General features: G+C 43.6%; 4 protein-coding genes across 4 annotated transcripts in view; 1 reads left to right on the top strand and 3 right to left on the bottom strand.

Annotated features, from left to right (window-relative positions):
• Positions 1–5,061: 5,061 nt before the first annotated feature.
• LOC142572056 (uncharacterized) lies at positions 5,062–9,767 on the bottom strand. Its single transcript, XM_075680873.1, has 5 exons — positions 9,610–9,767; positions 7,671–7,801; positions 6,736–6,812; positions 5,375–5,455; positions 5,062–5,259 (listed from the first exon to the last, which is right to left on the bottom strand). The coding sequence occupies exons 1-5, from the start codon at positions 9,712–9,714 to the stop codon at positions 5,114–5,116; spliced, it is 540 nt and encodes a 179-aa protein (XP_075536988.1). The 5' UTR covers positions 9,715–9,767; the 3' UTR covers positions 5,062–5,113.
• A 2,669-nt stretch (positions 9,768–12,436) lies between these two features.
• LOC142572057 (salivary anticoagulant protein P23-like) lies at positions 12,437–19,519 on the bottom strand. The gene is made up of 5 exons (XM_075680874.1): positions 19,418–19,519; positions 18,431–18,489; positions 17,989–18,116; positions 17,628–17,810; positions 12,437–14,363 (listed from the first exon to the last, which is right to left on the bottom strand). The coding sequence occupies exons 2-5, from the start codon at positions 18,471–18,473 to the stop codon at positions 14,055–14,057; spliced, it is 663 nt and encodes a 220-aa protein (XP_075536989.1). The 5' UTR covers positions 18,474–18,489; positions 19,418–19,519; the 3' UTR covers positions 12,437–14,054.
• A 2,141-nt stretch (positions 19,520–21,660) lies between these two features.
• The window catches only part of LOC142572062 (salivary anticoagulant protein P23-like), a 5,565-nt gene continuing 975 nt past the window's right edge, over positions 21,661–26,250 (bottom strand). Inside the window, exons 2-5 of the mRNA XM_075680883.1 lie at positions 25,220–25,284; positions 24,865–24,995; positions 23,433–23,615; positions 21,661–22,281 (exon numbers count right to left, since the gene is read on the bottom strand). Of these exons, the coding sequence (XP_075536998.1) occupies positions 21,973–22,281; positions 23,433–23,615; positions 24,865–24,995; positions 25,220–25,265 (669 nt within the window). The 5' untranslated portion in view covers positions 25,266–25,284 and the 3' untranslated portion in view covers positions 21,661–21,972. The remainder of the gene's footprint in view (positions 22,282–23,432; positions 23,616–24,864; positions 24,996–25,219; positions 25,285–26,250) is intronic.
• LOC142572058 (snake venom 5'-nucleotidase-like) overlaps positions 23,041–26,250 on the top strand; it is a 40,142-nt gene continuing 36,932 nt past the window's right edge. Inside the window, exon 1 of the mRNA XM_075680876.1 lies at positions 23,041–23,130. The gene's annotated coding sequence lies outside the window, so the exon portion shown is untranslated. The remainder of the gene's footprint in view (positions 23,131–26,250) is intronic.

Consider the following 26,250-nt stretch of genomic DNA (forward strand, 5'->3'; position numbering starts at 1 on the left):
CTGAAATTAAACCCTTGAAACTATCCAATCTCAGTGCGGTCTGCTTCTCAGAAACAATACCAGGTAATGAACACGAACCAGAGAACTCGATCATGCGCCATTATATATGTCTATAAAAAAAATGTGCTGATCCCATGCACTGTGGGAACCGATGTAAGCGAAGCCTCGTATGCTGTTTGCTTTGAATGGCGATAGTTAGCGTTGATGTTGGCGGCGATGTCTAATTTCTTCAGCGTTTAGTCCAATACGAGAGTGGTGAGTTGATGTTAAACGTTACCTTGCGTTCACTACTGCTGTTTGTCTGCGTAGTCTAGAGAACACAAAGGGACACGTGTTTGCTTGAGTCGTTCTTGTGCGTCATTGTTCATAATATCTGAGAAGGTTGAGCATTATCATTGCCTCACATGATACATCCCACCGTGGCAGAAGCGTTAAACCTTAATTGAATTGTGAGGCTCTATGTAATTCAAGTAATTATGATAATTGTATTTATATATTGTATACATACATTCTCGTCGTCCACCACGTTTCGTTGCGTAGCGAAGACGCTCTTCTGCCTAGCGACGCGCTTCCTTCGGGCCTGGGTGTGCTCGATTCTGAGCGCAAGCTTTGGAGCCATTTTGCTGGTTCGTGTTTACTTGCTCCATCTGCATTCGTGGCCAACACACTATTGAGATGTCAGCTCCAAGCGCTCTCTTCAGGCTATAGACGATTGTAATGTTTACACTATCACAGCCGGCACGCGACCTGCACAGCCCATCACCTTCATGTTTGTCGCACAGGAAATCAAGCACAGCACGTGACACACGCATAAACTGTAAAATGCTACCGAGGCGGCGCCGGCCGCCGCCGCCGCATGCATCCATGCATGCATGCATGGACGGACGGACGGACGGACGGACGGACGGGTGGATGGGCGGGCGGGTGATTAGATGGATCAATCAGTCAATCAATTTTTATTATTACATAAAAATACTTTGCAGATAGAGGTATACAGAAGGAGGTCCCATAGTAAAAACTGAATTGAGACTTCCTTTCATCGTCAACATAAAAGTTCCATTGGCAAGAAACACCAACTGAATCAGTACAATTACAGAAATGATAAATAAAGAAAAACAGATAAAAGTAGATGAAGCTATTGACAATATATCGACAGTAAGTAATATTGTGAAACTAGATAAAATTAACATAGAAGAGGAGGAAAACGAATTTAAAAAATAATTTAAAAAGACTAAGGTAATATGTTGGAGTGCATAAGAATGGCAGGTCTGAAACCAAAATTTGTTTATACAGAACACAGTCTCCCATACCTATCATATAACAAAACATTTTTCAGTTCATCACAAAATCACATGCATTAATTGTATTCAATCATAATCAATTCATAATCAATTTCGGTGTGAGCTTCTCTCACTTCAAAACTCGTCCAGCTCTAAAACACTCTGCGCAGCTTCTATTGTAGACTTCCCGTGAGCGCCCAGTGCGACGCGTCCCACTGACCTTTGGCAGCCATCGAGTCTTGATTCTACCCCAGCTTTCAAGCAAACAACCGCATTTCCAAAGGTAATTGTCCTGGAGCTATTACACCTTCCCACATACCCCAGAGCACCACGTGCCTATTGTATCCCCGTAGCGCTATGTGTTTAATTATGGCAGCATTTCTCTTCCCATTTACTGTTATTGTTTTTTTTCCTGTGTTTCCAAATATCTATCTATATAAATATCTATTTCCAAATATCTATCTATAAAAAAGGTCCGTTGTCATCTTGGGTGACATTAACATTAATTTACTTGATACTTCCTCCTCTTATCTAACTCAGTATATCGGCTGTTTCCAAGGTTATGGTCTTGAATCTCTACTCTCCCTTCCCACCCGTTGCACTAATACTGGTTTAGGAACACTTATTGACCATGCTCTTTCGAACCTTCTTCATCCTCCCTCCGCATTCATTCTTCAAAGCAATATTACTGATCATTTCCCAGTTGCACTTTTCTTTGAGAACATTCCTCGCACAAATAGTGTAAGCTTTGTTAAAAAGAAGTTTGATCGCGACAAATTCATAGAAATGGTATCTAATTCCGATTGGTCTTGTGTCACTTCAATGAATAATGCTGAATCAGCATACACCGCTTTCATTTCTACAATATCCAATTGCGTATCTTCATCGACAACATGTGTACAGTGCCATAAACGTTATTCTTCCCCTAGAAACCCATGGTTAACAAAAGGACTACTTAATAGCCTGCGTAAGAAAGATAACATATATAAAAAAACAAAAAGACAGCCATTTAATGTGCATCTACTTGACCGTTACAAGCAATATTGCAACACACTTAACACACTAATGAAGAATGCCAAAAAGCGCTATTATCAAAACGAAATTAATTGTACTGGTTCAGATATTAAAAAGCAATGGCGCTTGATCAATTCCTTTTTCAATAAAACCATTAACCCGCCTATAGCCACCATTAATCATGAAGGATCTGTTATATCTAACCCACTAGATATCGCCAATGCATTTAGTGACTACTACTCCTCTCCCATACCCGTTCCAGCCAGTACGCATGACGAACTTGATCATTGTGGTCACTAATTTTTTCTTTTTCCTGTTACCCCGGATGAGGTAAGAAGAACAATTATTAGTATTAAGTCCTCTAGCGCAGGTATCGATAATATTTCTGCTAACCACGTGAAAATGATTGTTGATCATATTGCGGATGTGCTCACCTACATAATCAATCTAATTTTTGAAACCGGCGTATTTCCCCATGAGTTAAAGATGAGTAGGGTAATCCCGGTATTTAAAAAAGGTGACAGATGCTTAATTTCTAATTATAGACCGATATCAGTTCTCCCCTTCTTTAGCAAAGTAATTGAAAAAATAATACATGTTCGCCTGTCTAGCTACCTGACGAAATTTAATCTACTTCATCCGAAACAATTTGGGTTTAGACAAGGGTATTCGACTAACCTAGCCCTCATTTACTTCACAGAAAAATGTAAACTAGAAATTGACAATGGTAACTTCGTTGGTTCTGTTTTTCTAGATTTTACTAAAGCTTTTGATACACTAGATCATGACATTCTTTTTTCTAAACTTGCATCTTATGGCATTATTGGCAACTCTCTCAATCTTTTCCGTAGTTACTTATCTCATCGTGAGCAATTAGTATCCATCTCCGGCATTTATTCCACAAAAAAAATTATTAACATCGGCGTTCCGCAAGGCTCAATTCTAGGCCCGCTTTTATTTTTACTATACATTAATGACATACCACAGTGCCTAACCGCATTATCAGAATGCATCTTACATGCTGACGACACGACTGTCTTATGTTCGAGTAATTCTCTAAGCAACATTTCAACAACCCTTAACGCTGAACTTACTAACGTTAGCGCATGGTGTGCTAAAAATAAGCTTTCGATAAATCCCTCGAAAAGTAAGTTCTTAATTTTCTATTCCAGGTCAATAAATAACGCGCAAGTTATGCCCCTCTTTATAAATACACATCCTATTCATCTGTCAGATCAATGTTCCTTCCTTGGTATCAAACTTGATTCCCGCTTAAAATTTAATTTGCATATTAATGAGCTACAGCGCAAAACTTCCTATGGTATTAGGGTATTACTAAAAGCTAGATGTTACTTTGACTTGACTACTTTGGTAACCTTATACTATGCATTCATTCACAGTCATCTAAATTATTGTATTGCTTCCTGGGGTCAAACATATCATTGCCACCTTTCTTCCCTCGAACATGTACAGAATCAGGCCATTCGCATTCTCACCTGGAGCAACCGACGTTCACATGTCACTGATCTGTACCGGGAACTGCACATACTGAATATAGACAATCTAACCAAATTTAACGTCTGCACATTTGCTTACCAAACAGTTAAAGACCATAACCTTCTCAAATTTGTTCTTATCCGACACCTTACTAACTCAAATATTACGCGCTTTTCCTCCAATAACAATTTTATACTCCCTAAGGTACGAACTAACTATGGTTCACAAAGAGTAGCATTTGTTTTAATCAAACTTTGGAATTCATTGCCTTTTAACATTAAATGTGCCTTTTCTATATCATCATTCAAACATCAGCTTCGCAATCTCATGTTTAACCTATAGCTCCGTTTATTGAATATGTCTTTTAAAACACAACTTCAGTTCTGTCGTTTCTAATACTGTTTGCCTCGTTTCTTACTTCTGCTTAAGCCTTATCCCTACCGTTTTATATTTTCCATTGTATTATTCTTTTGCATCATTATGTATTTGCATTTGTATTTGCATTTTCGTATTTTTTTTCCTCGCTGCATTTTTGCTGCCAAGTAGTATTAGCTTTTTTAACATTATAAAAGGTCCCCCTACAGTGTTTACACTATGGGACCTTTTTCTGTACTAAATATCAATATTTTTGTATCTGCACCATGTATTCAATAAACTTCAAACTTCAAACTCAATCTATCGCCTTCGTTTATCCAAATACCGAGGCATTTATGTTGCTTTACCCGAGGTGTTTCCTGGCCCTGATTTGACACTGTCTGTTCACTGTTTTCATTGAATACCATAACACCTTATTTTTTAGCGCTCAATTTCAGACCAGGAAGCGAGCGCCATCTGGTGGTGTTCCAAGAAACCCAGCTGCACGCACGGCAAGACCACCACAGCAGCAGCGCCCGTAAAGTCGGAAGAAGAGGCAAAGAAAGCTTCGCTTGAAGAGCAATACAGGAACTACTGGCGTCCCTGCAGTTCAACAATCACTTCCCTTGGTTACCCTTAAAATGTTCAGTTTCTTGCAAATTTCAAATTAGTTCCCGGTAAAGATTTTTCAGCTTAATGGTGTCTTCCGCTTGGATTTTGACCCCACTCTCCACCTATAAAGCACATACAAGGTTTTACTAAAATAAAATGCGATGCAATATTTTTCGCAAGCCCGCAGCTGTTAACTGTCAACGATAATGGGTTTCTGTCTATCTTTCTCTCTCTGCCAAGATCAAAAATCAACAATAGTACGTAGGGATGCCTCTGCTCAGGCATTCAGACGTAGTACAGAAAAGAAAAAGACGAAAGGCTTTATTTTTGTTGCATATTTACTTGCTCTCCGTCAATTATATTGTGTCCTTCTTCGAGCAGTCCATGTTGGGCACTTTCTTGAAATCATCTTTCTTCAGGCCTTCCTTGTCCAGGGCAGCTTGAATTGCAGGTAGAAACTGATCTTCGGCGTTCGGTTTTCGGGTCACAACGTGATATGCAGCTGGAATAGGCACATGGAACATACGTACAACAATATCTCCAATTCGTTTCGAGGAAAGAAAAAGCCATATAAGCCAAGCTAAAGATATTTCAAGTCATAGATGAACGCACAGTACCCGCTGTTCCACTCTTGGCCCAGACAACAGCCCAGTTGTCGTAGTCGGTGTCGATAATGGCCGTCTCCATGATGACATCAGCTGAATGAATGATCGCAGGTCGTCAGTTTACTTGAGCTACATGCGAGAGCAAGGACTGCTCGTATTGAGTTTACTTTTGACAATGAATGCTTAATTGTTAAAATTGGGAAAGGCTGCTTTATTGTTTGAGTCCCCGCTCGTATGTCGCAGTACCGGCGGTATATAAAACATTTTGCATATTTTATGGCGTTATTTACGTCATCTGTTATATTTTATTCGTATGTGTTTTAAGTGCATCTAGTATTTAGTGCATGTATTTGCACATCTTGCTAAGCATAGTACATATATAATTGTATCACTTCTAGTATAGATATTAGGATTTAGTGATGGGACTTCATATATTCTCATTTAATACTATTATCAACGTATTGTCCCTACGGCCGATTATTGGCCCCCCCTGGCATCCGTCAAGCTGTATGCTTACAGCTTTCTTGCCAGGGGAGCCTTCAATACAACGTTGTATGTGCGCTGCGCTCAAAATTGCTTTGAACTGAACTGAGTAATATCTGTGCAAAGAGGACTGCCGCTTGACCTGCTTCTAAAGTAGAAAATAAACGTTTCGTTCTTGTGACCACTCGGTGCTAAGCTGAGTAATGCTAGGCGGTACGGCAAAACCTAAACGCCGAATATATACAGGCGGCAAAACACACCTGACGCCTACTAGGCTTCTGTATGTCACCTCTTTAAGGTAGCAGCACTGTCTTGTCAAATATAATGCTAGGAACACGTAAGAGTTGTGACTCAAAGCTAGGCATGGTATAACCTGTGACGCGGTATTTCTAACAGTGCCTCATTCAGAAGAACAGAACGAAAACCGCTACCACAGTGATATATAGACCGAGCCTGGGCCCCATAGGCTTCTTGAAAAAAAAAACATGAAGTGGTAAAAAAAAAAGTACAAAGCAACACCACAACAAGGCCTTCTTGTTGGGCATGAACACGCACTATGGCAGACCTTAGTACTTCGGCAAATTAAAAAAACAAACAAGACTTCCTTATTCTGCAGGTTCATAATCCGCAGCTAGTGCTGCTGCGGGCACGCATCAGGGGGTGAACATTTTACGAAAGCCCTGTACTTCTGCACAGGGTAGCAACACCCGTCAGCAACACCGGGTACGGGCGCTTGCGTCCTTGCCAATAACAGTGCAAACACTATAAAGAGAAGGCAGTGGATTCGTAAGGAGTGCGTATTTAGTAACGACAAGTATTCCTTGGAGGCAAAAAGATAGTCCTTTTGGTACAATAAACACCTGACGTTGCTTTAAAGCTCCAATATTTACCATTGATCTTCAGTATGAACCTTGAAGGATGCCGGTCGTCTTCTTTGACCTCGACGCTCATTTCCACAAGCTCGTTGCTGTGCTCAAAAAGGAAAAAGCGACACCATTACAAAGCAGTGCTCACTTTCTTCTTTTTCTTTATGCTCGTACGCTTTGTGCTAAAGCAACTAGATTCGTGTACACGCTTCCCAAAAGCATTCTGCGCCAGTTACAAAAATGCTGTATTTTTTATCACAATCCAATTGCGATATTTCGCTCTCTAGCAACCTGCCGCTAGGTAATAATAATAATATTTGGGGTTTTACGTGCCAAAACCACTTTCTGATTATAAGGCACGCCGTAGTGGAGGACTCCGGAAATTTTGACCACCTGGGGTTCTTTAACGTGCACCTAAATCTAAGCACACGGGTGTTTTCGCATTTCGCCCCCATCGAAATGCGGCCGCCGTGGCCGGGATTCGATCCCGCGACCTCGTGCTCAGCAGCCCAACACCATAGCCACTGAGCAACCACGGCGGGTCGTGCCGCTAGGTACGCTGAAGCGTTCGCGTCTTCTAAACGGCGTCGCATTTCTTGCATGAGCGGCACGCGAAGGTTTAGCATGCATTCCGCACTCTTTCTGTATATATAAAACTAAATCCCGGAATTTCACACGCCAAAACTTCGATCAGATTATGAGGAACACGGTAGTGGGGGACTCCAGCTTAATCTCCACCACCTGGACTTCTTTAACGTGCACATAATGCATGGTACTTGAGCGCTCTTGCATTCTGACCTCTTTGGAATGCGTAAGTACAGCCTGCTTCGCTTCAATCGTTAAACTCCGATTTTTAAATGATCTCTATAGCACGAGAGGCGATTACAGTTATCAGAGTTTCTTGAAGAAATTAGCCCACTCTTATGCTTATAGCTTTGCCACTAAGATCAGAATCTCACTCGGTGTCGATGTATTCCGCCTTGATTTTGTAGACATCGTCGTGGTCTTTGTGAATCGTAAAATGGGCGCAGCGATCTGCGTCTCCGTAGATAGCTTGATTGAAGCTATCCACCCACCATTTGCCCTTGAACTGCAAGTAGATTTGAAAAATTAAATTAATGAATCAATGATGAACCTTCTGCACGCTGTTCCGAAAAGAAAAAAAAATCGTGTGTCGAACCTGACGCTGGCTCTCTTAGCAAAGGTACAGGATCTATTTGTAGAACCCCAAGCCCCTGAAATATGTCCACAGATATTAAATTATGATGGTGTCAGGAACTATGTTAGGATACCAAAGCTCTCTTTAGCGCCCTGTTGTGACTGGCGGAACTCAATTACTTAGCTCCTTAACTTGCGATTCAGATCAGATGAGAGGAAGCGAAAGCTCCCTCTACTTCATTTATTGGCCATTACAGCAAATATTCACCATTTATAGACGATCAACAATAGCGAGAGACACAAGATATAAGAGCGGGCTCGTTCGCAATCCTGTTGTGCGACTAAAGCGCATGAACAGACAAATGAACATGTACATGAACAGGTACAAATTACGGGGGCGGGCACACGCTCTGACCTCCAAATTGGCGCTTGCAAGTTGGAAGTCAGCGCTTGTGTCTGTCCGTATTATTCATCGTTTGTCTGTTTCTGTGCTGTATATAGCAGTGCGATGTATGCGCTATGTGACCACGGTTGCCGCCATGTCTGACAACGCGATTTCTTAGCATTCGTTAAAACGTACGCACGTGATACTCACAATATGTTGACATATCGTATGTGAGCCACACGAACACGATAACGTACATAACATGAACTGTGAGGACAACGCTTCGCGAACGCTAAAAAAATACTGTTCAGTGAGCCGTTGGCCTACAGCAACAACGTCAACTTTTAATGCATTGTTGGAAGGAGTGCTCTAATGTAAACAACAATTTCAAAATTTCATGCCGCGCCTCCAATACACTTACGGCTATGTTTAATTTGTTTCATAGCACGAACTGTATTGATCGAAAGTATCGTTCTGATACATCACTTACTCCGTAAACGGCAAAAGATTTAGAAGCTAAAGTAAGATTTTAAATTAACGCAAATATATCTTTCGGTGGTACCCGCAAAACACCTAATACTTCGAAACTAATTCGGCGTGTTCCTCCAAGAGCACACTTTACTTCTATTTAATTTTGTCGCTCCACGCTCGACAGTTCTCAGACGATGCATGGTTGAAAACACCGCGAAACTCTGATGTGACATCAATAGAAATTTGGTAATCTACCACAGCACGCCTAATCACTCGGGAGGTGTTCACGCGCTAGTTGGTTGGTCATTATTACTCTAAAATTGGTGCACTTGTTGAGACGTGAACTCTAACTCTAACTCTAACTCTGCAACTCTAAAACACCAAAACGCGTGCGCTAATGAGCTAAATCTTTTCTAACCCTGCCCGCACATCACGCTTCGCATAACCTAATATTCCCCACTAAATTTACTTCGCTATGTACAGGGGCTTTCTATTTACCAGCGACATATGGAGCAGGTCGTCCTTTAGCAGAATTCGTGCACTGTTTCCAGTCAAAATACCCATTTCAGCGCACGTAGACACTTTCCCCGTCTTCTACGTGTTCTACCTACACAGCTTCTTTTACTAAAGAATTTTTAATAGGATGAAAATATTGCGTTTTAGCCATCTCGGGCGTAAGCATCGCCATAACAGGCACCGCGGTAACTAGTTTTCAGTTCATTCCTTTCCATCCGTTTTTTTCTCTCTTATCCAAGGCAACTTGATAAAAGTACGTATTTTTCTGAATAGTACGTTTAAGTACTGCATCACTTGATTTCTAGTTCATGCTTGTATTTATTTTGCTGAGGCACCAAGAAATTTCCACAATAAGCTGAGTGGCTTACCTTCAAGGGATTGAAATCATCCTTCATTGTCTTCGGGTTCGCGTACACACCATTTCTATCGACAAAAGAGACGACGAGCAGTGCGAGACATACTGAAGGCAGCATAATTGTTTCGGTGTTGAAGCTGCGCCGGCTCACCCTGCGAGCGCGTGCGTGGAACGAGCTTTTAAGCGACGTCCCATGGCCGTGGCATCGTCTCGCGGTCGCTCGCGGCAGCTGTCCATATCTTGCGAATGCTGTGCAGCCGCGGAAAGTCAATGTTTGCATTCCCGAGTCATATGCGATGGAAACTGTGCAGCGCTAATTGCCAAGTATCGACCTTGGCAGACATGCTGAGTGCAGTTTCCCGCTGGTGGTGTGTCGACGGGGGATGTTGTTTGATTATATGCGGATATCACTTTCATATTGAAGCCTATACCTCTTTTTCCAGAGGTACGTGAATGCAGTAAAACAAAATATACTCGGTTATTCAGGAAATGCGTTCAAAATTCTTTTACAAACTGGAGAAAAAGGGGGAAATATTTATGTGTATAATGTGGTGGGATAGCATTATTCTAGGTTGGATCCCTTACTCGAGGGCCCCATTGGCTTGCGCCACTCCTCGTGGTCACTGGAAGAGCCGTCGCTGCTCCTGTGTTCAAGGTAAGTGAAGCCTCCCAATAAAAATAATGTGGGGAAAAGTAATTGGGAATTGATCCGGTGGGTGCGGGCATTACAAGGTGCAGTGGTACAGTGTGGGCTTTTGATATAATTAAGCAACCTTCTCGGAATTGCTGTACCTCAAGTTAGTGCAATTCAAGAACATTCGAGGTAGTAATTAGCAAGTGGTTATAAAGCTTACACTGATAGAACATTTACCGAAAAAGTCCGACCATTGATCACTAACCAAGACTTGAAGCCACTCATCCTGTGATCTCAGAGCTGATTCCAAAGATGCAAAAAGATGGAGCTGCTAATTTCTGCAGAGTAATGAATTCCGCTTAATACAGTCCAGAAAAGAAAACCGAAAAGCCGAACACTTTGGAAACAACATCTCACGTTGAATGTGGCAAAGAGCTGTGAAGACGCGGCTAGTTTAGCGGCTGTACAGCTCTTTACAGAGAGAAAAAGTGAGAGGCTAGTTGAGAGGAAACTGAAAATCCTGCTAACTACACCCTAACCGTCTAGCGAGGGGCCAACACCCGAACATTGATCAGCAATGGGGCTCAGGAAATAAAAGGTGAAGAAAGATGACAGGCGCAGGGCTGAGAATAAGGCCCTGAGGCGGTAGCTCTTCTCTCTAAAGTCGCTCACCAAAAGCGCCAAACGTAACAACACTGACTGCACCTTCCGTGCCTCCACGATTTGTTGTACTACCACGCTAACTTGCATACATTACACGGACTTCATGATCATTTAGCTTAGTTAAGCCCACAATCAGCGTTATCTCTCATCAGAACGGTTCACGCTGCCAGAACAGTCCACTTGGCCTCGGTGGAGAAGCCAAGAGCGCGGTACGAGTCGAATAGTATTTGATGTACTGCTGCGAACAGGTCAAAGTGAAGCAGCCGATGTTACAGCGTCTCTGCGCATTTGTTTACAGCCCTAGAAAGCTAGAGAGAAGGAAGTTGCACAGAAGAAAGACTTCCATTTTCCAGCAGCGAGCACAGCTTAGTGCCATGCAGCATACAGCACTTTCTTTGCATGCCTTGAAACCCCTCGCCCCCTCACCTCTCGTCTCCGGAAACGTTAATATGCTTGATCATGCCTTGCCAAATGAAGAGGACACTGCGCTTCACACGACGAAGTAACCTTTATTACGAAGAAATGGAGTGTGCGATTCTTCACCAAAGGTACCTTGCCTTCTTTAATTAAGGTAATAAAGAATGGCCGTACAACCCTCGCTCCTCACCCGCTACGGGATACGAGCAACGCCTCATAGATAGCAGCCCGGTGCACTCTGCTTTAGGATGTCATGCTAATAGGACCAAAATTTTAATTTCCAAGCTTGGCGTGACGAATGACATGATATCAAAATCAACGCGGCTTACCCATTAGGTTCTACGGCTTTCGAGCAAGGTAGCATGACGTCCCGGATCGAAGTGCACCAGACTTGTGCTATTTAGGAGGCTTTGATACGAGGCACCTGGTTCACCATAACATGGCGACGTGGTGCATAGTTCTGCAACAACGAGCCCAATAGATATTAAGTGATCCTGCCAACTGTTAGCTAATGTTATTGTTTGGTGGGTGTGAAGGTGCTTAAAAATTAAATAATTGGGATTTTACATGCCAAAACCACTTTCCCATTATGAGGCGCGGCGTAGTGGAGGACTCCGGAAAGTTCGACAAACTGGGGTTCTTTAACGTGCACCTAAATCTAAGTGCACGGGTGTCTTCGCCCTCATCGAAACTCATCGATGAATCCCGCGACCTCGTGCTCAGCAGCCCAACAACATAGCCGCTGAGCGACCACGGCGGGTAAGGCGCTTCTGTTCACTCAGATACCGAGACATTTTAAAGAAAAGCCTGTGTGATCTGATAAAAACAGCGCGATTGTATATTGAGGTAGAAATGGTCGTTTTATTTTCTCGACAATCTTACGACCATTAACGAAGATATTTTTTTGCCCTACACCTGCGGTGTACATTCCCGTTCTGTTGTCATCTCAATGCATCAAGGTGTTTCAGGCTCACCTTCAGTCAAACGTTACAGTCAAAACCAGCTCTGCGTTACGAAAATAGAACACCACCGTCTGCCTGCTGGGCATACCGCGTGTGTGAAGGACTATTCGGAACACAGCTGCTTTTTATAGGCATGTAATGGGTGAGAAAATACGACGACAAACGACCATGCAGAGCTCCGTTTATTGTTTGTTGTCATGTTGATCAAGCTGATACGTCTCTGCGTCTCTCACTTTCTCTCTGGCTTGCTAATCACTAAGCCAACTTCGAACTATTTCCTTGCGCGCCTTACTGAGGCAAGGACTACATGTCAAAGAATCGAATTATCTTTGGTGATAGAGGGTATGTACACTCCACAATATGAAATTCTCGAAGAGCCACGGATAGCAGTCATATCCGCACGAGAAAAATACATCCGAGGATACCTAAGCACTTCTTGTGAGTTGTGAATGCGAAAGCGTTAATGCCTAATTGAACGCCGCTGAGAGGTATTGTGAATTATGAACTCGCGGTCAAGTGAGCGCGTTGAGACACTTGGTACCTCTTAATTTGGCCTTACCGAGTTGCAGTTTGCGCTGACAAGGGACGCGCAGATAATGCAGGCTTGCGAGAGCGAGGGTGATTTGGTGCAATGCCTTTGTTTGGCGTCGCGACGATGCCCTCTCCCCTCACGCAACACCTGGTGCGCAATTGCTGCCGCAGGTGCTCCTTTTCGCCCGCGCTACTCCGTCGAGACGCGCTCATGCCATTGCGTCGAGGCCAATTGTAGTTCGTCGAGGCGGGTTCAGTACGTGGCGTCGCGGCCAATGAGAATTTGGGTACTGCTAGAGACGGGGGTCGCCGGCGTTATCGCTCAACGAGCCATTTGACGCTTTCGCATCAAAACAGAATACAAAATGTTCAAAATCTCGTAGCATCGTGCCATGAACCGCAGGGCAATGCTTGGTTCGCAAGCAGCAGATAAGCAAACATCGTTTTATAGCACCAGCACAATATACTGAGCATCAGTCTTCACCTTGTTTATGACCTACAATCTCCCAGACTATATAGAACCCTGGCGAGCTACTGCGGGCCACAACATTTAATGCTCAACAACACCGCTTCCTTCCAGCTCGTTCTAATGTCCAGAGTCGATGCCATTACCGTATCCGACGGCTGCACCGACAAACAAAGCAACGCGACAATGAAGCGGCCGCACTTCATCGAGCCATCATACTTTATCGCCATGGTGATGCCCGATAATTTCACCGTAAAGATTCGCTGCGGACCTACTTATTTGGAAATGTCATTGATCAGCACAGCTTCTAACGAAAATAGAAGGCAGACGTACTAGCAATAATTTTGTTTGGTTTATAATAAGGTTGTTTCCCGCACATTTCGTAGCTTAATTACTTTTGAATATTGTATAGTGTAGGAGAAAGAGAAACAAGCAAACATTTGTTTTTATGGTGCCTCGTATGATAACTACCACAGTTATCTAATCCAGGCCTGGCGCAGTTCTTTGGGAAAGCGTAGCAGCAAGTTCTGCCGAGACGTTAAGCGCTGATGTCCCTATAGTGATATTCATACGTCATGAACCTTGTTCAGAAAAAGACCAGCTCGAAACAGCAGGAATGCTCTAATAGCGCCCTTGTGTTTCGATAACTGAAAACAGAATAATATTACGGGGTAGGGCGATGTACATATCTTCAACACTGTGAGCCAGATTTTTAGGCCACAACAACAACTGACGCCCAATAAGTAGTACCAGCGTCGGCATGTCAAACAACTGATAATCTCTGCTCAGGCGCTTGGAAAAGGCATGGACTCGATAGCTTTTTCCAGGGCGCGCTTGTAGTCGGTATAGAAGAGGTCGTATATGACAGAGTGCAGGTTTCGTTCCATCTCGCTGTTGAAGCTTCGCTGCCGCTCAGCGTTCAGACTGAGGCGCCGGTGGGGAACTGTGTGGAAGAGCAATTTTTCGATGTGAAAAGTGCGCAGCGCCCCTGGACGGCCTGGATAGGCTGTAGCCTCAAAGTGCGCCACGGTGTCCACAACGGTGACGTTGACAGGAACGGTTTTCTCCTTTCGCACAAGTGTGTCGCCCTTCACCTACAAGGAAGACAGAAGTGCAGTCATCATCAGCCTGTGTACGCCCACTGCAGGGCAAAGGCCTCTCCCATACTTCTCCAACTACCCCGGTCGTGTATTAATTGTGGCCATGTTGTCCCTGCAAACTTCTTAATCTCATCCGCCCCCCTCACTTTGTGCCGTCCCCTGCTACGCTTCCCTTCCCTTGAAATCCAGTTCGTAACCCTTAATGACCATCGGTTATCTTCCCTCCTCTTTACATTTCCTGCCCATGCCCATTTCTTTTTCTTGATTTCAACTAGGATGTCATTAACTCGCGTTTGTTCCCTCACCCAATCTACTCTTTTGTTATCTCTTAACGTTACACCTATCATTCTTCTTTCCATAGCTCGTTGCGTCCTGCTCAATTTAAGTAGAACCCTCGTAGTAAGCCTCCAGGTTTCTGCCTCGTACGTGAGTACTGGTAAGACGCAGTTGCTGTGGACTTTTCTCTTGAGGGATAATGGCAACCTGCTGTTCATGATCTGAGAATGCCTGCCAAACCCACCCCAGACCATTCTTATTCTTCTGATTATTTCTGTCTCATGATCCGTATCCGCGGTCACTACCTGTCCTAAGTAGATGTATTCCTTTAGCACTTCCCGTGCCTCGCTACGTATCGTAAACTGCTGTACTCTTCCGAGACTGTTAAACATTACTTTATCTTTCTGCAGATTATTTTTTAGACCCACCCTTCTGCTTTGCCTCTCCAGGTCAGTGAGCATGCATTGCAATTGTTTCCCTGAGTTACTAAGCAAGGCAATATCATCAGTGAATCGCAAGTTACTAAGGTATTCTCCATTAACTCTTATCCCCAATTCTTCCCAATCCAGGTCTCTGAATACCTCCTGTAAACACGCTGTGAATAGCATTGGAGAGATCGTATCTCCCTGTCTGACACCTTTCTTTATTGGGATTTTGTTGCTTTCTTTATGGAGGACTACGGTGGCTGTGGAGCCGCTATAGATACCTTTCAGTATTTTTACACACGGCTCGTCTACAACCTGATTCCTCAATGCAGTACTCATTCCATAGAGAAGAAAGAGGCACATACTATTAGACCAGGAAAAAAGAGAGCAGTATTCTGTCAGTTTGAAGCGAATGTTATATACTTAAGCAATTCACTCATTATTGGTACTCTTCACGTGCTGCTTCTCACGCATGAACTGCAGTTGGAATTTATATTATTTAGCTGTTGTTTTTCCTGTTTACGACTTCGTTGAAACGATAGTTTCTTTTTACAGATGTGGCTACATCTGTCAAGGTTTCTTTTGGCCAAACATATGCCAGCGGCAACAGAGGAAGCTACATGTGGGAGGCAGCTACAGAGAGGTTGAGTGTGCCGTTCCTTCTAATTGTAAGAGCACAGCTTCAGTTTCCACAATAGGTGAAGAGCCAGTCAAGCTATGCACGCTTTCAAAACTTTATGACAACCCTCCCCCCATCCCGCCCCTGTTATATGCTTGTGAAGTCTAAAAAAGGTGAATGGGACGATGTTAGCTAAAGAATGGTTATTTGCTACCCCCCGCCTTAGATAATTTCTTGTAGTTCACTGCGCATTCTTAAAGTTACCACCAGGAAACTTCATTGCCGCAAAAAGTTGTATCGTCTGAGGTTCACTATACGCCGTCGGAAACGTCAGTCATCCTGGCAGACCGCTCATGGCGCTTGTCATATCGGGCACAAAAAATTTGGCCTGCAGGAAAACTCGTTTTACACAAAGTGTCACTTAGCGCTGGCCTCAACCACTTTCAGTGCTGCTTGTTAAGTAGCATCGTCGAAGGATCTTTAACGGAGAGTAAAGCCAAGATTTAGCTAAGATATTATGCAACACGAAGTAAGCTGAAGAGTTTGAATTCAAACTGTTCAAAGAGCCGTCTTAGGTGATAAATAAGAAGGACTGCGTGTTGACGTTCTTACTTACTTGACTACTATATATATGGGTGGAAACAAACAAACACACAATCTCACAAACACGGAAAAATTCTGAGCTTTCTCCGAGCTCCTTATCTGCTTCCCCAGGCATGTCATCATGAGGGGTAAATACAACGGCAAAAGTCGGTAAAGTGTTATAATTCAACTAAAAGTGTGTTAAAAACAAGAAAAAAGACGAGTAGCTATCAGTTTACAAGCATTCGTTTCTTATACAGTTTTAGTTACGTCACAAAAAGTTATTAGAAACAAAAGTTACGAGTTTCGCTTCGTGTTAGAGCACATTTCATTCGCGCGTGTTTTCTATGCGTGTAACTGCTCTTCTCTCTTGAAATCTGCCCGAACGTACTTCGAAAGTGCCCTAGTGTAATTTGGCATATATGGGCCCCGCTTTCTGTTTATCGCAATTTCGACGACTTTCGACCTTAACGCGGGGGCTGGCTCTTTCGGTCACACTTTTCCGGCCGTACATGATCCCCGTGTTCTCTACGTTCCAAAAGAGCGAATTCTATTCTTTTCACAATTAATTTACTCGTTCCTGTGAACTCCCCTTTCTGTATGGACCGCTGACTTTGTGCACCTATACTTTCTCGCCGTGGAGTTCGGCGTAAGCCACAACCTTGAGCGTGAACGCATCACCGTACGCTTTCAAACACTTTCGGCTATCAGCTTCACGAGAAAATATAACATTTAGGTTTTTAGCGAACAAAAAGGGACGAGAGACAGAGGTACGACGCGGACACAGCGCTGTGTCCGCGTCGTACCTTTGTCTCTCGTCCCTTTTTGCGCGCTAAAAACCTAAATGTTATGGAATACCAACATACCCAAACCTACGCTCTTCCGAGAAAATATAGTTGGCTGAACTACTTCTATTCGGGGAGCGCGGGTCTCTCAAATATTTCGACATTTTTCTTTTCCTTTTGTCAAATTTCGGAATGAAAAATTGAGGGTGTGGCACGAGAATGGCCTTTACTCATGCATATACGGTGTACTCTTACCAATGCAAGAAATCAGCCAAGAAAATAAAATCACGAATTCTGTATCGTGAGCACATTAGACTGCGACATAGAGGGGAAGGAAGGAAAGGCGGGGCAGTAAAGTATACTTTGCCTACTTTTCGACCCCACACATGGTCCAACGAACGCGTTGTTGAAAGATATAGAGAGGGATGCATAAAACAAAAGTTGATATATATCACGTTTACGTAGACAAGTCAAGACAAGTCTCAGTGTGTCTACTTTCTGGCACTCGAGTCTATGGCCTTCAGGTGCTGCAGAATGCCATCAAGTCGTGACTGTAACAGCAATAACTTACCTCAACCATGAACGAGGCGTTGATTCCCTTTAATTCAAGTATGCAGGAAATGGTGACATTGCCGCTGATGAGAACGGGCGGTTGACACTCTCCAACTCGACGAACACCAGTGTCCAGTCCGCGGAGCGCTCCGTTCTTCACTTTCACCTTGAGTTCCCTGTTCGTGATTCCGGTGCTCTTTATCTGGTAGAAAATACGCAAGAAAATTATAGAGGTTACATGCGCATGTTATTCTGGCTTGCTTGTGCAAAGCGCCCACTTTTGTTTTGCATTATCCCTGACTTGTTTATCGAGATTCTTTTTAGCACCAATACCTGAGCTCTGACATTCCGTTCCAGTAAAATCGTCGTTGTCTGCTCACCTTGAATTTGAACTCGGGGACTTTTACGAACGGGTAAACATGCTTGAGGCTCCTTATCTGTGGTGGGATCTTGTCTTCGAGAATGATGTCAATAAATCTGTTGGAATCCCTTGTCGAGGACATGTAGACTGCGGTTGCGTAGACAGTGTGAAAAAAAAAAGAGAGATGAACGATCTCAAGGAAAAGTGCCATTCTACGCATAAAACTTAGGTGTTTTATTTCTAACACACCAACTACCTTTGAGGAGGGCAAAAACTCAATAAAGAAGTTATGTTTAGTAAATGTCAGAGAAAGGAAGGAGATGAAAAAAATCTATAATACAGTATTTATTTAAGGAACGTAAGTCTCTGCAATTAGGACGCCATGAATAAATTAATGAATTAATGGAAGCATACCATGTAACGCTCTACAGCTTTCATTAATAACAGAGCTGGATACTTACCAAGGGTGACCAGCGATGCCAGGAGAAGTAGTAACCGGATCATGATAAAAAAGGGTTATCTATGCAGAAGGGACATGGGACAAAGAAACAATTACTGCAAGCGCTGCATTTCATTCTGCCTCGACGAATATTCGGGCTCCATTATTCATTGCTGCCACTTTCCCCTTCTCATTACAGAGGGTTCCGTTAAATTTTAGACATAAACAGTGCAATCGAAACAGATCGAACGGGATGGGCATATAGTATATGAATACTAGTTAGACTATAGAGAACTACTATTGGCTAGTAGCACTAGGGTATGATTGAGAAACGCGCATCTGATAGTAGTGATTTTATAGTGATGGTAAAATGTTGTCAATTGTTCATTCTGCTGTAGTCCTTTTACAGCGATCTGTTAAATCAGGCAGCTTTAGCTGCGGTTTCTGAGTGATTGCTAGTGTACTTCAAGAAAACGTGTGCAATACCTGCCATTCAGTGCCTTTTTGCCACCAAATGCTAAACTGCCCCGAAGTTTGACTTTCCACGTGTAATTTGCTACCATTCGGTAGAGCCTGATATTGTGAATTTGCAAATTGTTCAAAGGTGAAGCTTAAAATTCTCCGTGCAAGATCTCCCGCAAGCCGAATCGCAGGTTTTAAATACTAGCGCAAATTTAGCAGAATAAAGCCGGCCAAAAATAATTTTCACATAACAGATGAAAATTTCTGGTCCAGTGAACACGCTCCGAATTTCACTGTCTCGCAGAAAACAGAACGACGGATTCCTGAGCGGGTAAAGTACTGCGCGAAATACTTTAAGAAGGGTGGAAAGATAGACAGGATGGAGCGCAGTCGTTCTGTCCTTTCCCTCTTTCCAACCCTCTTGCTGTATTTTGCGCGGTCGGTTACTCGCTGCCGTGCAAGCCAACTAGTCTGCTACAGTTGTGTAGTTCTATAGACGGAGTCCTGTGCCCGCTGTTTCTAGAGAACGTAAAGATCGTATACTTGCCTCACGACCTGCCTTATTCAGTGCCTTCCGTTCGACTGAGGAGAAAAACCACCGACACAGCGCTCTTCTCGCCTTGCCCGTTCTCTTGTTCGTCTATTGTACTCACTTTACCGAGCTCTGGCAAATTCCGCTCTCCATTGCAAGTCCACCCGAGACGTCGGCCTCGTGCGCGGAAGTAACACAAGACCCCAAGAAATCGCGATCGTTGTACAAGACGCGCAAATGGAGGCGCAAAGAAATTCGTCAGCTGCATGTTCCTCATTTAAACAGACCGAAGTCAATAACTGCATGAAAGTGTGTGCACAACCGCCATGAAAGTGTGTGCGAACGGTTAGCTAAGACATCGGAGAAAGGGGCGCGTCGACGTAAGGGTAATGCTCGGTGGTTTCGTGAATGGCTGCGCACGTGGGAACAACTCATTCCGTTGCAGCTGTGACACCGTGATAAGGGCGCCATCCCGAGATATATACTTCACAAGTCTCATGTCAAAAGAAGGTGCACCGTCAAAATGCTTTCGTTCCAACCTTTTTACGACGACTCCTACTAAGATTAAATTCTTTGATGTGCGCCCACATAAGCATGAATCAACGCTCTTGCATTCCTCCCTCACCCACTCCCCTTACCACCCTCCACCCAGCTCTCGTCCCCATCGGAACGCGGAAAATCAAGCCCACGATCTCACGCTCCCCAGTTAAACGCGAGTAGCCGCCAGCCCCACAGCAGGTTTGTCGACACTGGTTACACCTACTTCATACCGCAAATTATTGTACGCCATGTGCGATTGTTTGTGTAATCTTAGCAGAAGAGTGTTAATGATGTCACTTAAAAGGAATGACTGATTTTAAACAATTGCGAAGGAAACAAATCGTGCTCACTACTTGTTTTCTTCACGGTTGTGCACCTAAAGCCTTCATACATTTTTTTAAAAGCTCTAATGACGCAGAGAAGCTAGTTGTTGAAAAAAAATGAATTGGTTTAGAAATAATGACTATCAGGTTTCCTCACTTATAGTTGGTAGTGCTTCCTCGGATTATGAATCTGCGAAAGAGAAACCACCGTTGTGATAGGGGCACTAAAGGGACTTACTAAATCGAGTGATATCGACAGAGTATTCGTTTAGAAGTATATCATCGTTTACTATATGCCAATATATCAATTTTTCCTCGGAAACTGCCGTGGAATGTCCCGCTGCTGCTTCTCAATTTGAACTGCCCGCGCCAAAGCGGAGGGCTTGAGGTTATCTCCACGTGACCAGCCCTATGCCATTGCTATGTCTTTTGTAGACTCTTTATTTAGCTCTGTATACGAAGCGGCTGTAGGAGTTCGCTTTGCGTGAGTCACTCTGTGGCGTTGTTTGGGTTCAGGTTGCCAGTTACGGTCACTTGAGCCTCCGCTGCCGGAGCTGGCAGGGTACTGCCGTACGTTTCCGTGTCGGCCGTTGCAGACAAAAAAAAAGTGAGGCCGTTCGCAGTGGTGGGTCGCAGCCGCTGTCTGTGAATCAGAACTACTGACGCTGAATAAGAGTTTTCCCCACCGCCACCACCACGCCACACATAAGTGGTGCCATAGTCGACAATACATGACGATACTACGATTTTCCATTTCCGTCATTTTCTCGCTTACAAAAGCTCTGTTCTCATTATGAATGAAGAATTCGTTATTACAGAAGCATAACATTTCATTCTAGTTCCGCTTTACATTTGCCTTTAGTGTCCATTTAAATAATCTTTGCCATGTCAGCGTCTGGATAGATGCACACAGCTCGATGTTGATTCGTACTACCCTCGCTCCTTCTGTTCCGCACAGCAATGATACAACCTAATCTGAGACGACGTCTCCCATCCAAAACTTATGGAGTTTTCAGCCGAGAGCCATGAGCAACAGCGAAACAACGTAAATATAATTTTGCTCTATCTTGGCAATCAAGCGTTTAAATGAAAGTTGTTCTTGCGTTCGCACTGTTAAGTCACCACGTATTGTTTGCGTCAAAGGAGGTAAACTAGCCGAACACTGTTAACGAGAACACAGCAAGACCCGCAAGATTTTCGCTTCTGGGAGCTGTCATTGTTTGGCTTCTTGTGTGAGTTTTTTTTTCCACGTATTACGATTGCATATAGTACATTCTTGCGAAACCATATAGCGTACAAACAGCTTTGCAGTAATGGGTCGAGAACTGCGAAACAGAGCTGAATGCCGTCGTGCTATTCTCTGGTGGGCACAATGAAAAAGTTAACCCCAAAGCGTACATGTGTCAAAAGCTTTATTGATTGACTTATTGTAATATAGTTTATTAAAAGCAAGACGATTCCACGGTGTAACGGATAGCATTCCACGTTGTTGTTTCCCTTGAATTTAATTATAAATTAAAAAGCAAGACGACAGCTTTCCTGAGCCCCCTCCAAGTGACTCTCCGTGTATTTGACTTTGCCGCACTTTTGGCACTATGATGCTCCGCGCCAGTGCCAAACCTTGACACACGGTTGTGAACCTGGTCGCACGTTCACTAAACCGCGCTGTCGTCCGCCTGTTCTGTAGAAACCGCAGAACTCGTCGGCTCAGGGATTAGGAAATCGCAGCCCATCGATGGCACGGTTAAGGACGTGCATGTATTCGTTGTAGAGAGCATCGTACAGCACAGCCATCACTTTCTCTTCAATCTGACGAATGAATTCTGCCTTTCGTGCGTCGTTGAGGTGCAGGTTGTCTCCGTAGGTAGTGCGCAGCCTGATCCTGTCGATGTGGAAAGTTCGCACAATGCCAGCCCTTCCGGTGGCTGACGTGGCCTCGAAACGACCCGTGGTATCCACGACGGTGACGTTGACTGGAACGCGTTTCTCCGTTCCCAGGATGTTGTCGCCCTCGGTCTGCGCACGTATTGAAAGAGCAAATTGGAATCTACGTCGGGTTCGTTTAAGACCTCGCAGTATTTGGGCTCTATGTAGAGGTGCGCGTTCGCTAAAAATGGTGCATTAAAACAGCAGATAATGTCCAGTCACTTATGTTCTCGCATTCTATTCCTCAACGCATTGGACTCGCGGTTATGTGCAAACCAACTGGAGCCATTCCGCAAAAAAAAGAACACGGTTTTCACTGACATTCAGTGTAGAACTGTCACAGAAACCTGAGCAACGAAGAGTATCAGACACCATGCGGTAATTCCGTGGTTTGTGTGCGTCTGCCGTGGACTATAGCGATTCCATTTGGCTGATGTATTTTCACGCTCCCAAGCGTAACTGATCCCGTTGTAGAAGGCTCAAGGTTATTCCACTACGTGAGATTTAACACCCATCTAAAACTGATTAAACAAGCGTTTTATTTTTACTTTTGTTGCATATTCATTTCTACCAAAACTGAAACCACGGAAGCTAGGAATAGAACAGCAAGCTCGTGCTTAGTAGCATAAATCCCGATAATCGGTGTCAAGTGAATTCGCAATTCCAAATCGCCTAAATGAGCACCTTGTTAAGCAGCGTCGCAGCTCGTATGATTCCATGGCGGCCAATTGCAAGATATCATTCACGAACAACCTAGCGGTTTTTCTCTCAAATATTGTCTGAAATATTTTCTCAGATATTGTCTCTATATTCACTCAATTTCTTCAGGACATTTGGCCTCATCGTGGGACTTCTTAAGTGCGCCTTGGAGCCTCGAGCAGCGTCCAAACCGAGCTTCATGCTACGGCAGAACCAGTTGCATGAGCGTGGAATATTGCGGTACGTCATTTTGAGTACAGCTTTCATTCCAGAGATTCTGTACGTAGCACACCACCTTTGCATCCATGCTGCACCGTCCTACGTTACGTGACTTCTAGCAATACACACACCGATCGTAGTAGCTTGCACAAGCTAGAAAACACTGTTGATATTTTATAAACGCTGCACTACACATTTTTTTTACTGCTAAGTAGAGCAACTTCACCACACGTACTACCGTAAAATTCACGAGCTAGCCGAAATTTATTAGTGTAGAATGCAGTTTTTCTAATCAGGCGCCGACAAAATACAAGAGCGTATACCTTGGCAAGGAAGGTGGTGTAGATGCCATTGAAGTCGAGCACGCAGGAAATGCTGATGTTGAACGCTACAGGCGCAGGCGGGTTGCAGTCAGTAGTGCGGTGGACCCCGGTGTCAAAACCTCTCACCGCTCCTTCCTTCATCTTGACCTTGAGGTCACGGTTAATCCCCCGGGTGGCTTCTACCTGTCGTCAAAACACGTATTCATGAAGATGTGCTTGCGTAGTTTTAAATGATGTCTCCTATGAGTTGTTTTCTAACGCGGCAAGGGTAAAGACCGGGTGGTGTCATTCTTGACACATACTGCATAATAGAATATCGGGGTTAATAGGACGCCGAGGATAAATAATAAGCTCACCTACGTCAATTTATTACACTTCCTCAGCAGCTAATAGGTCGGTTGTGCTTTGTGCATGAACTTGGTGTTCCAGAAAGCGGGAACAAAAAACTAAAGGTAGGTGAGGACGCCACCCTAACTATTTCTGCAGCTTCTCCCCACAATTTAAGTCATTTCTTTGGGCAGCGCGTCCTCGGTGATACTCAGTAGTTAATATGAATGACATAAAAATGTATCACCACTTGCAGATAATAAACCTGTCGCAGTCAGCCGACCACTGAGCTTTATTGCTTAACAATCCGGGCACGAGTACGGGAAAATGCCGTGGAATTCGTGGTCACACAAGAACTTCAAACTTCTTAGTTTTAGTGCGCCATTTAGTGAATGAACTACTGTCTTCTTTTTTACGTCGATCCTTGCTGCAAAAGCGAATTATGAGTTGTGTTCGATAAACAAAATGCACCTACAAGACTACACTCAATCCCTGTATCTCTATAAATAAATCAAGAATATACGACATTCTGAATTCTTGCTGCATCTCAGAGCGCGCGCTTACTTATTCTTTGTGTCTAATAAGCAGCAGTCTCTTTTTTTTCGTTGATGACGGCGCTTTCATTACTATCACTTGCATAGCGGCACCGTGTGTAACGAAGCCCATTTGGTATACAGGCAGCATAACACTAACAGGTTTCGAACTTCACCAAAGTGAATATAAAGAAAGACGCACAAACTGTTAAAGTAGTTGCTAAGTCTCCTTAATTCAATGGCAGCCTTGCTCCTCTCAATTGTGGATTTACTATCGTGTTTTCTTTTCCTCGGCACACATCTACATAAACTAACATCAGAGACTTGCTGTAGCTTTCATTTTGGGGTAATCTTATAAGATAACAGAAAGGACTTCTCATACTCCTTTAGCGAGTACAAATCACTGAATTGCTCTCCACCATTAATTTTATGAAATGAAGCGCTCATTACCTATATGTTTCATGCGCGAAACCGAAGTGACGATGCAGAAAAATATAGAGCTGAGAATGTGACACGACGCGTGAGCCGAAAGCAAAAGGTTGTTAGCAGCTGAAACTGCATTGTGAACCAACCTTGAATTTGAATTCCGGAATCGTTACGTTGGGATAGAGTCTTGAGTTGGATCGTACAAGAGCCGGCATTTTCTGGAGGAGGATCTGGTCCATGAAAGCATTGGAGTCCCTTGCACCACCCGCCCAGGCAACTGTGGATATGAAAGAGGCATAACGTTCGGTTTCTTTTTTTTCAGTACTCGCAGAGGTCGCTGATGTGTGATTTGAACTGTCACAGAGCATAGCAAGTAGTTAAGCACCAGGTGCCGGTAAATTAAATTCTCAGCTGGTACTGAATCTTCTGGCACCAAAGTTGTTTTCGCAGAATTGCTAATAACGCACCGTTACACTGTTTCATTTTGCATGCCATACTTACCGTAGAATAGGGCAGCGAAAAGGAGCAGATCACAAGTACCAGCCATTGCTTCTTTTTTCTTGTACCTGAAGAAAAATGTGAACGGTAAATGTGAGGACAAAAACGAACAGTGAATTTCATCTGCGTGAGGAAGGGAGGAGCTAAGAATCTCATGAAATTTCGAGATAATTGTAATGTTGACATAATAAATATAACGCAAAGGAGTGCATGGTGTTGGGAGTTAGATGAAGTCCAACAGTAACAAAAACTTTCTCGACTTCTCAAGTTCATTTTACAGTGTGTTGTGTTCGTCGGCTGCGAGCGCTGTCTACTGCTTCTATTAAATAATTATCGCTGTCATTTGTTTTTCTCTTGGCACGGAAAGCTAGTAAAGAGTTGCCGGAATCAAATACAGTCGATAACAACGCAAGTCTAGTCAAGGTAGTGCTGCAGGTAGAGCGTGAGGTCGTCCTCCCTTCTCGTTACACCCTTGTCAGTCTGCGGAGTACTGCAATCAGACAGGACAGTGGCCTAAAATTGCAACTACTTCCACCTCGCCATCCATTAGCTGAGAAGCCCCCCTTGGCTGCACAAGAACTACAGCAGTCGCGTTCCATTGTTCGCTGCAATATGCCTATTTTGGCAGCCTTTGATCTAGAACCATAGTATACGCTCATCGTTACGCCTGCTGAGTGCTATATTTGTAATCTATAATTGAAGTTACGTGTCTTTATATAACCCCTTATGTAATGCTTTCGGGCCTTTAAGGAGAAAATAAATTAAACTTGTATTTAATTCGAACAATATAAAAGCGAGGTACTTGTGCATACATAAAGTGCGAAGTATTTCGAAGCACAAAATTTACAGCAATATAAGCCCATAATGGCAGATATGTTGCATTAACACCTACAATTTATCGCTGTGTGACAAATGTTCTGTTCTAGCACGCAATAAAGCAAAATCTAGCCAGAACCATTTCTGTTATAGCACTGGGCATTTCTATTTAACACTTAGTGATAATATACATGACTGGGAGAGACCTCCTTCCTGCA

This window comes from Dermacentor variabilis, chromosome 2 (genome assembly GCF_050947875.1).
Source record: "Dermacentor variabilis isolate Ectoservices chromosome 2, ASM5094787v1, whole genome shotgun sequence".
Lineage (NCBI taxonomy): Eukaryota > Metazoa > Arthropoda > Arachnida > Ixodida > Ixodidae > Dermacentor > Dermacentor variabilis.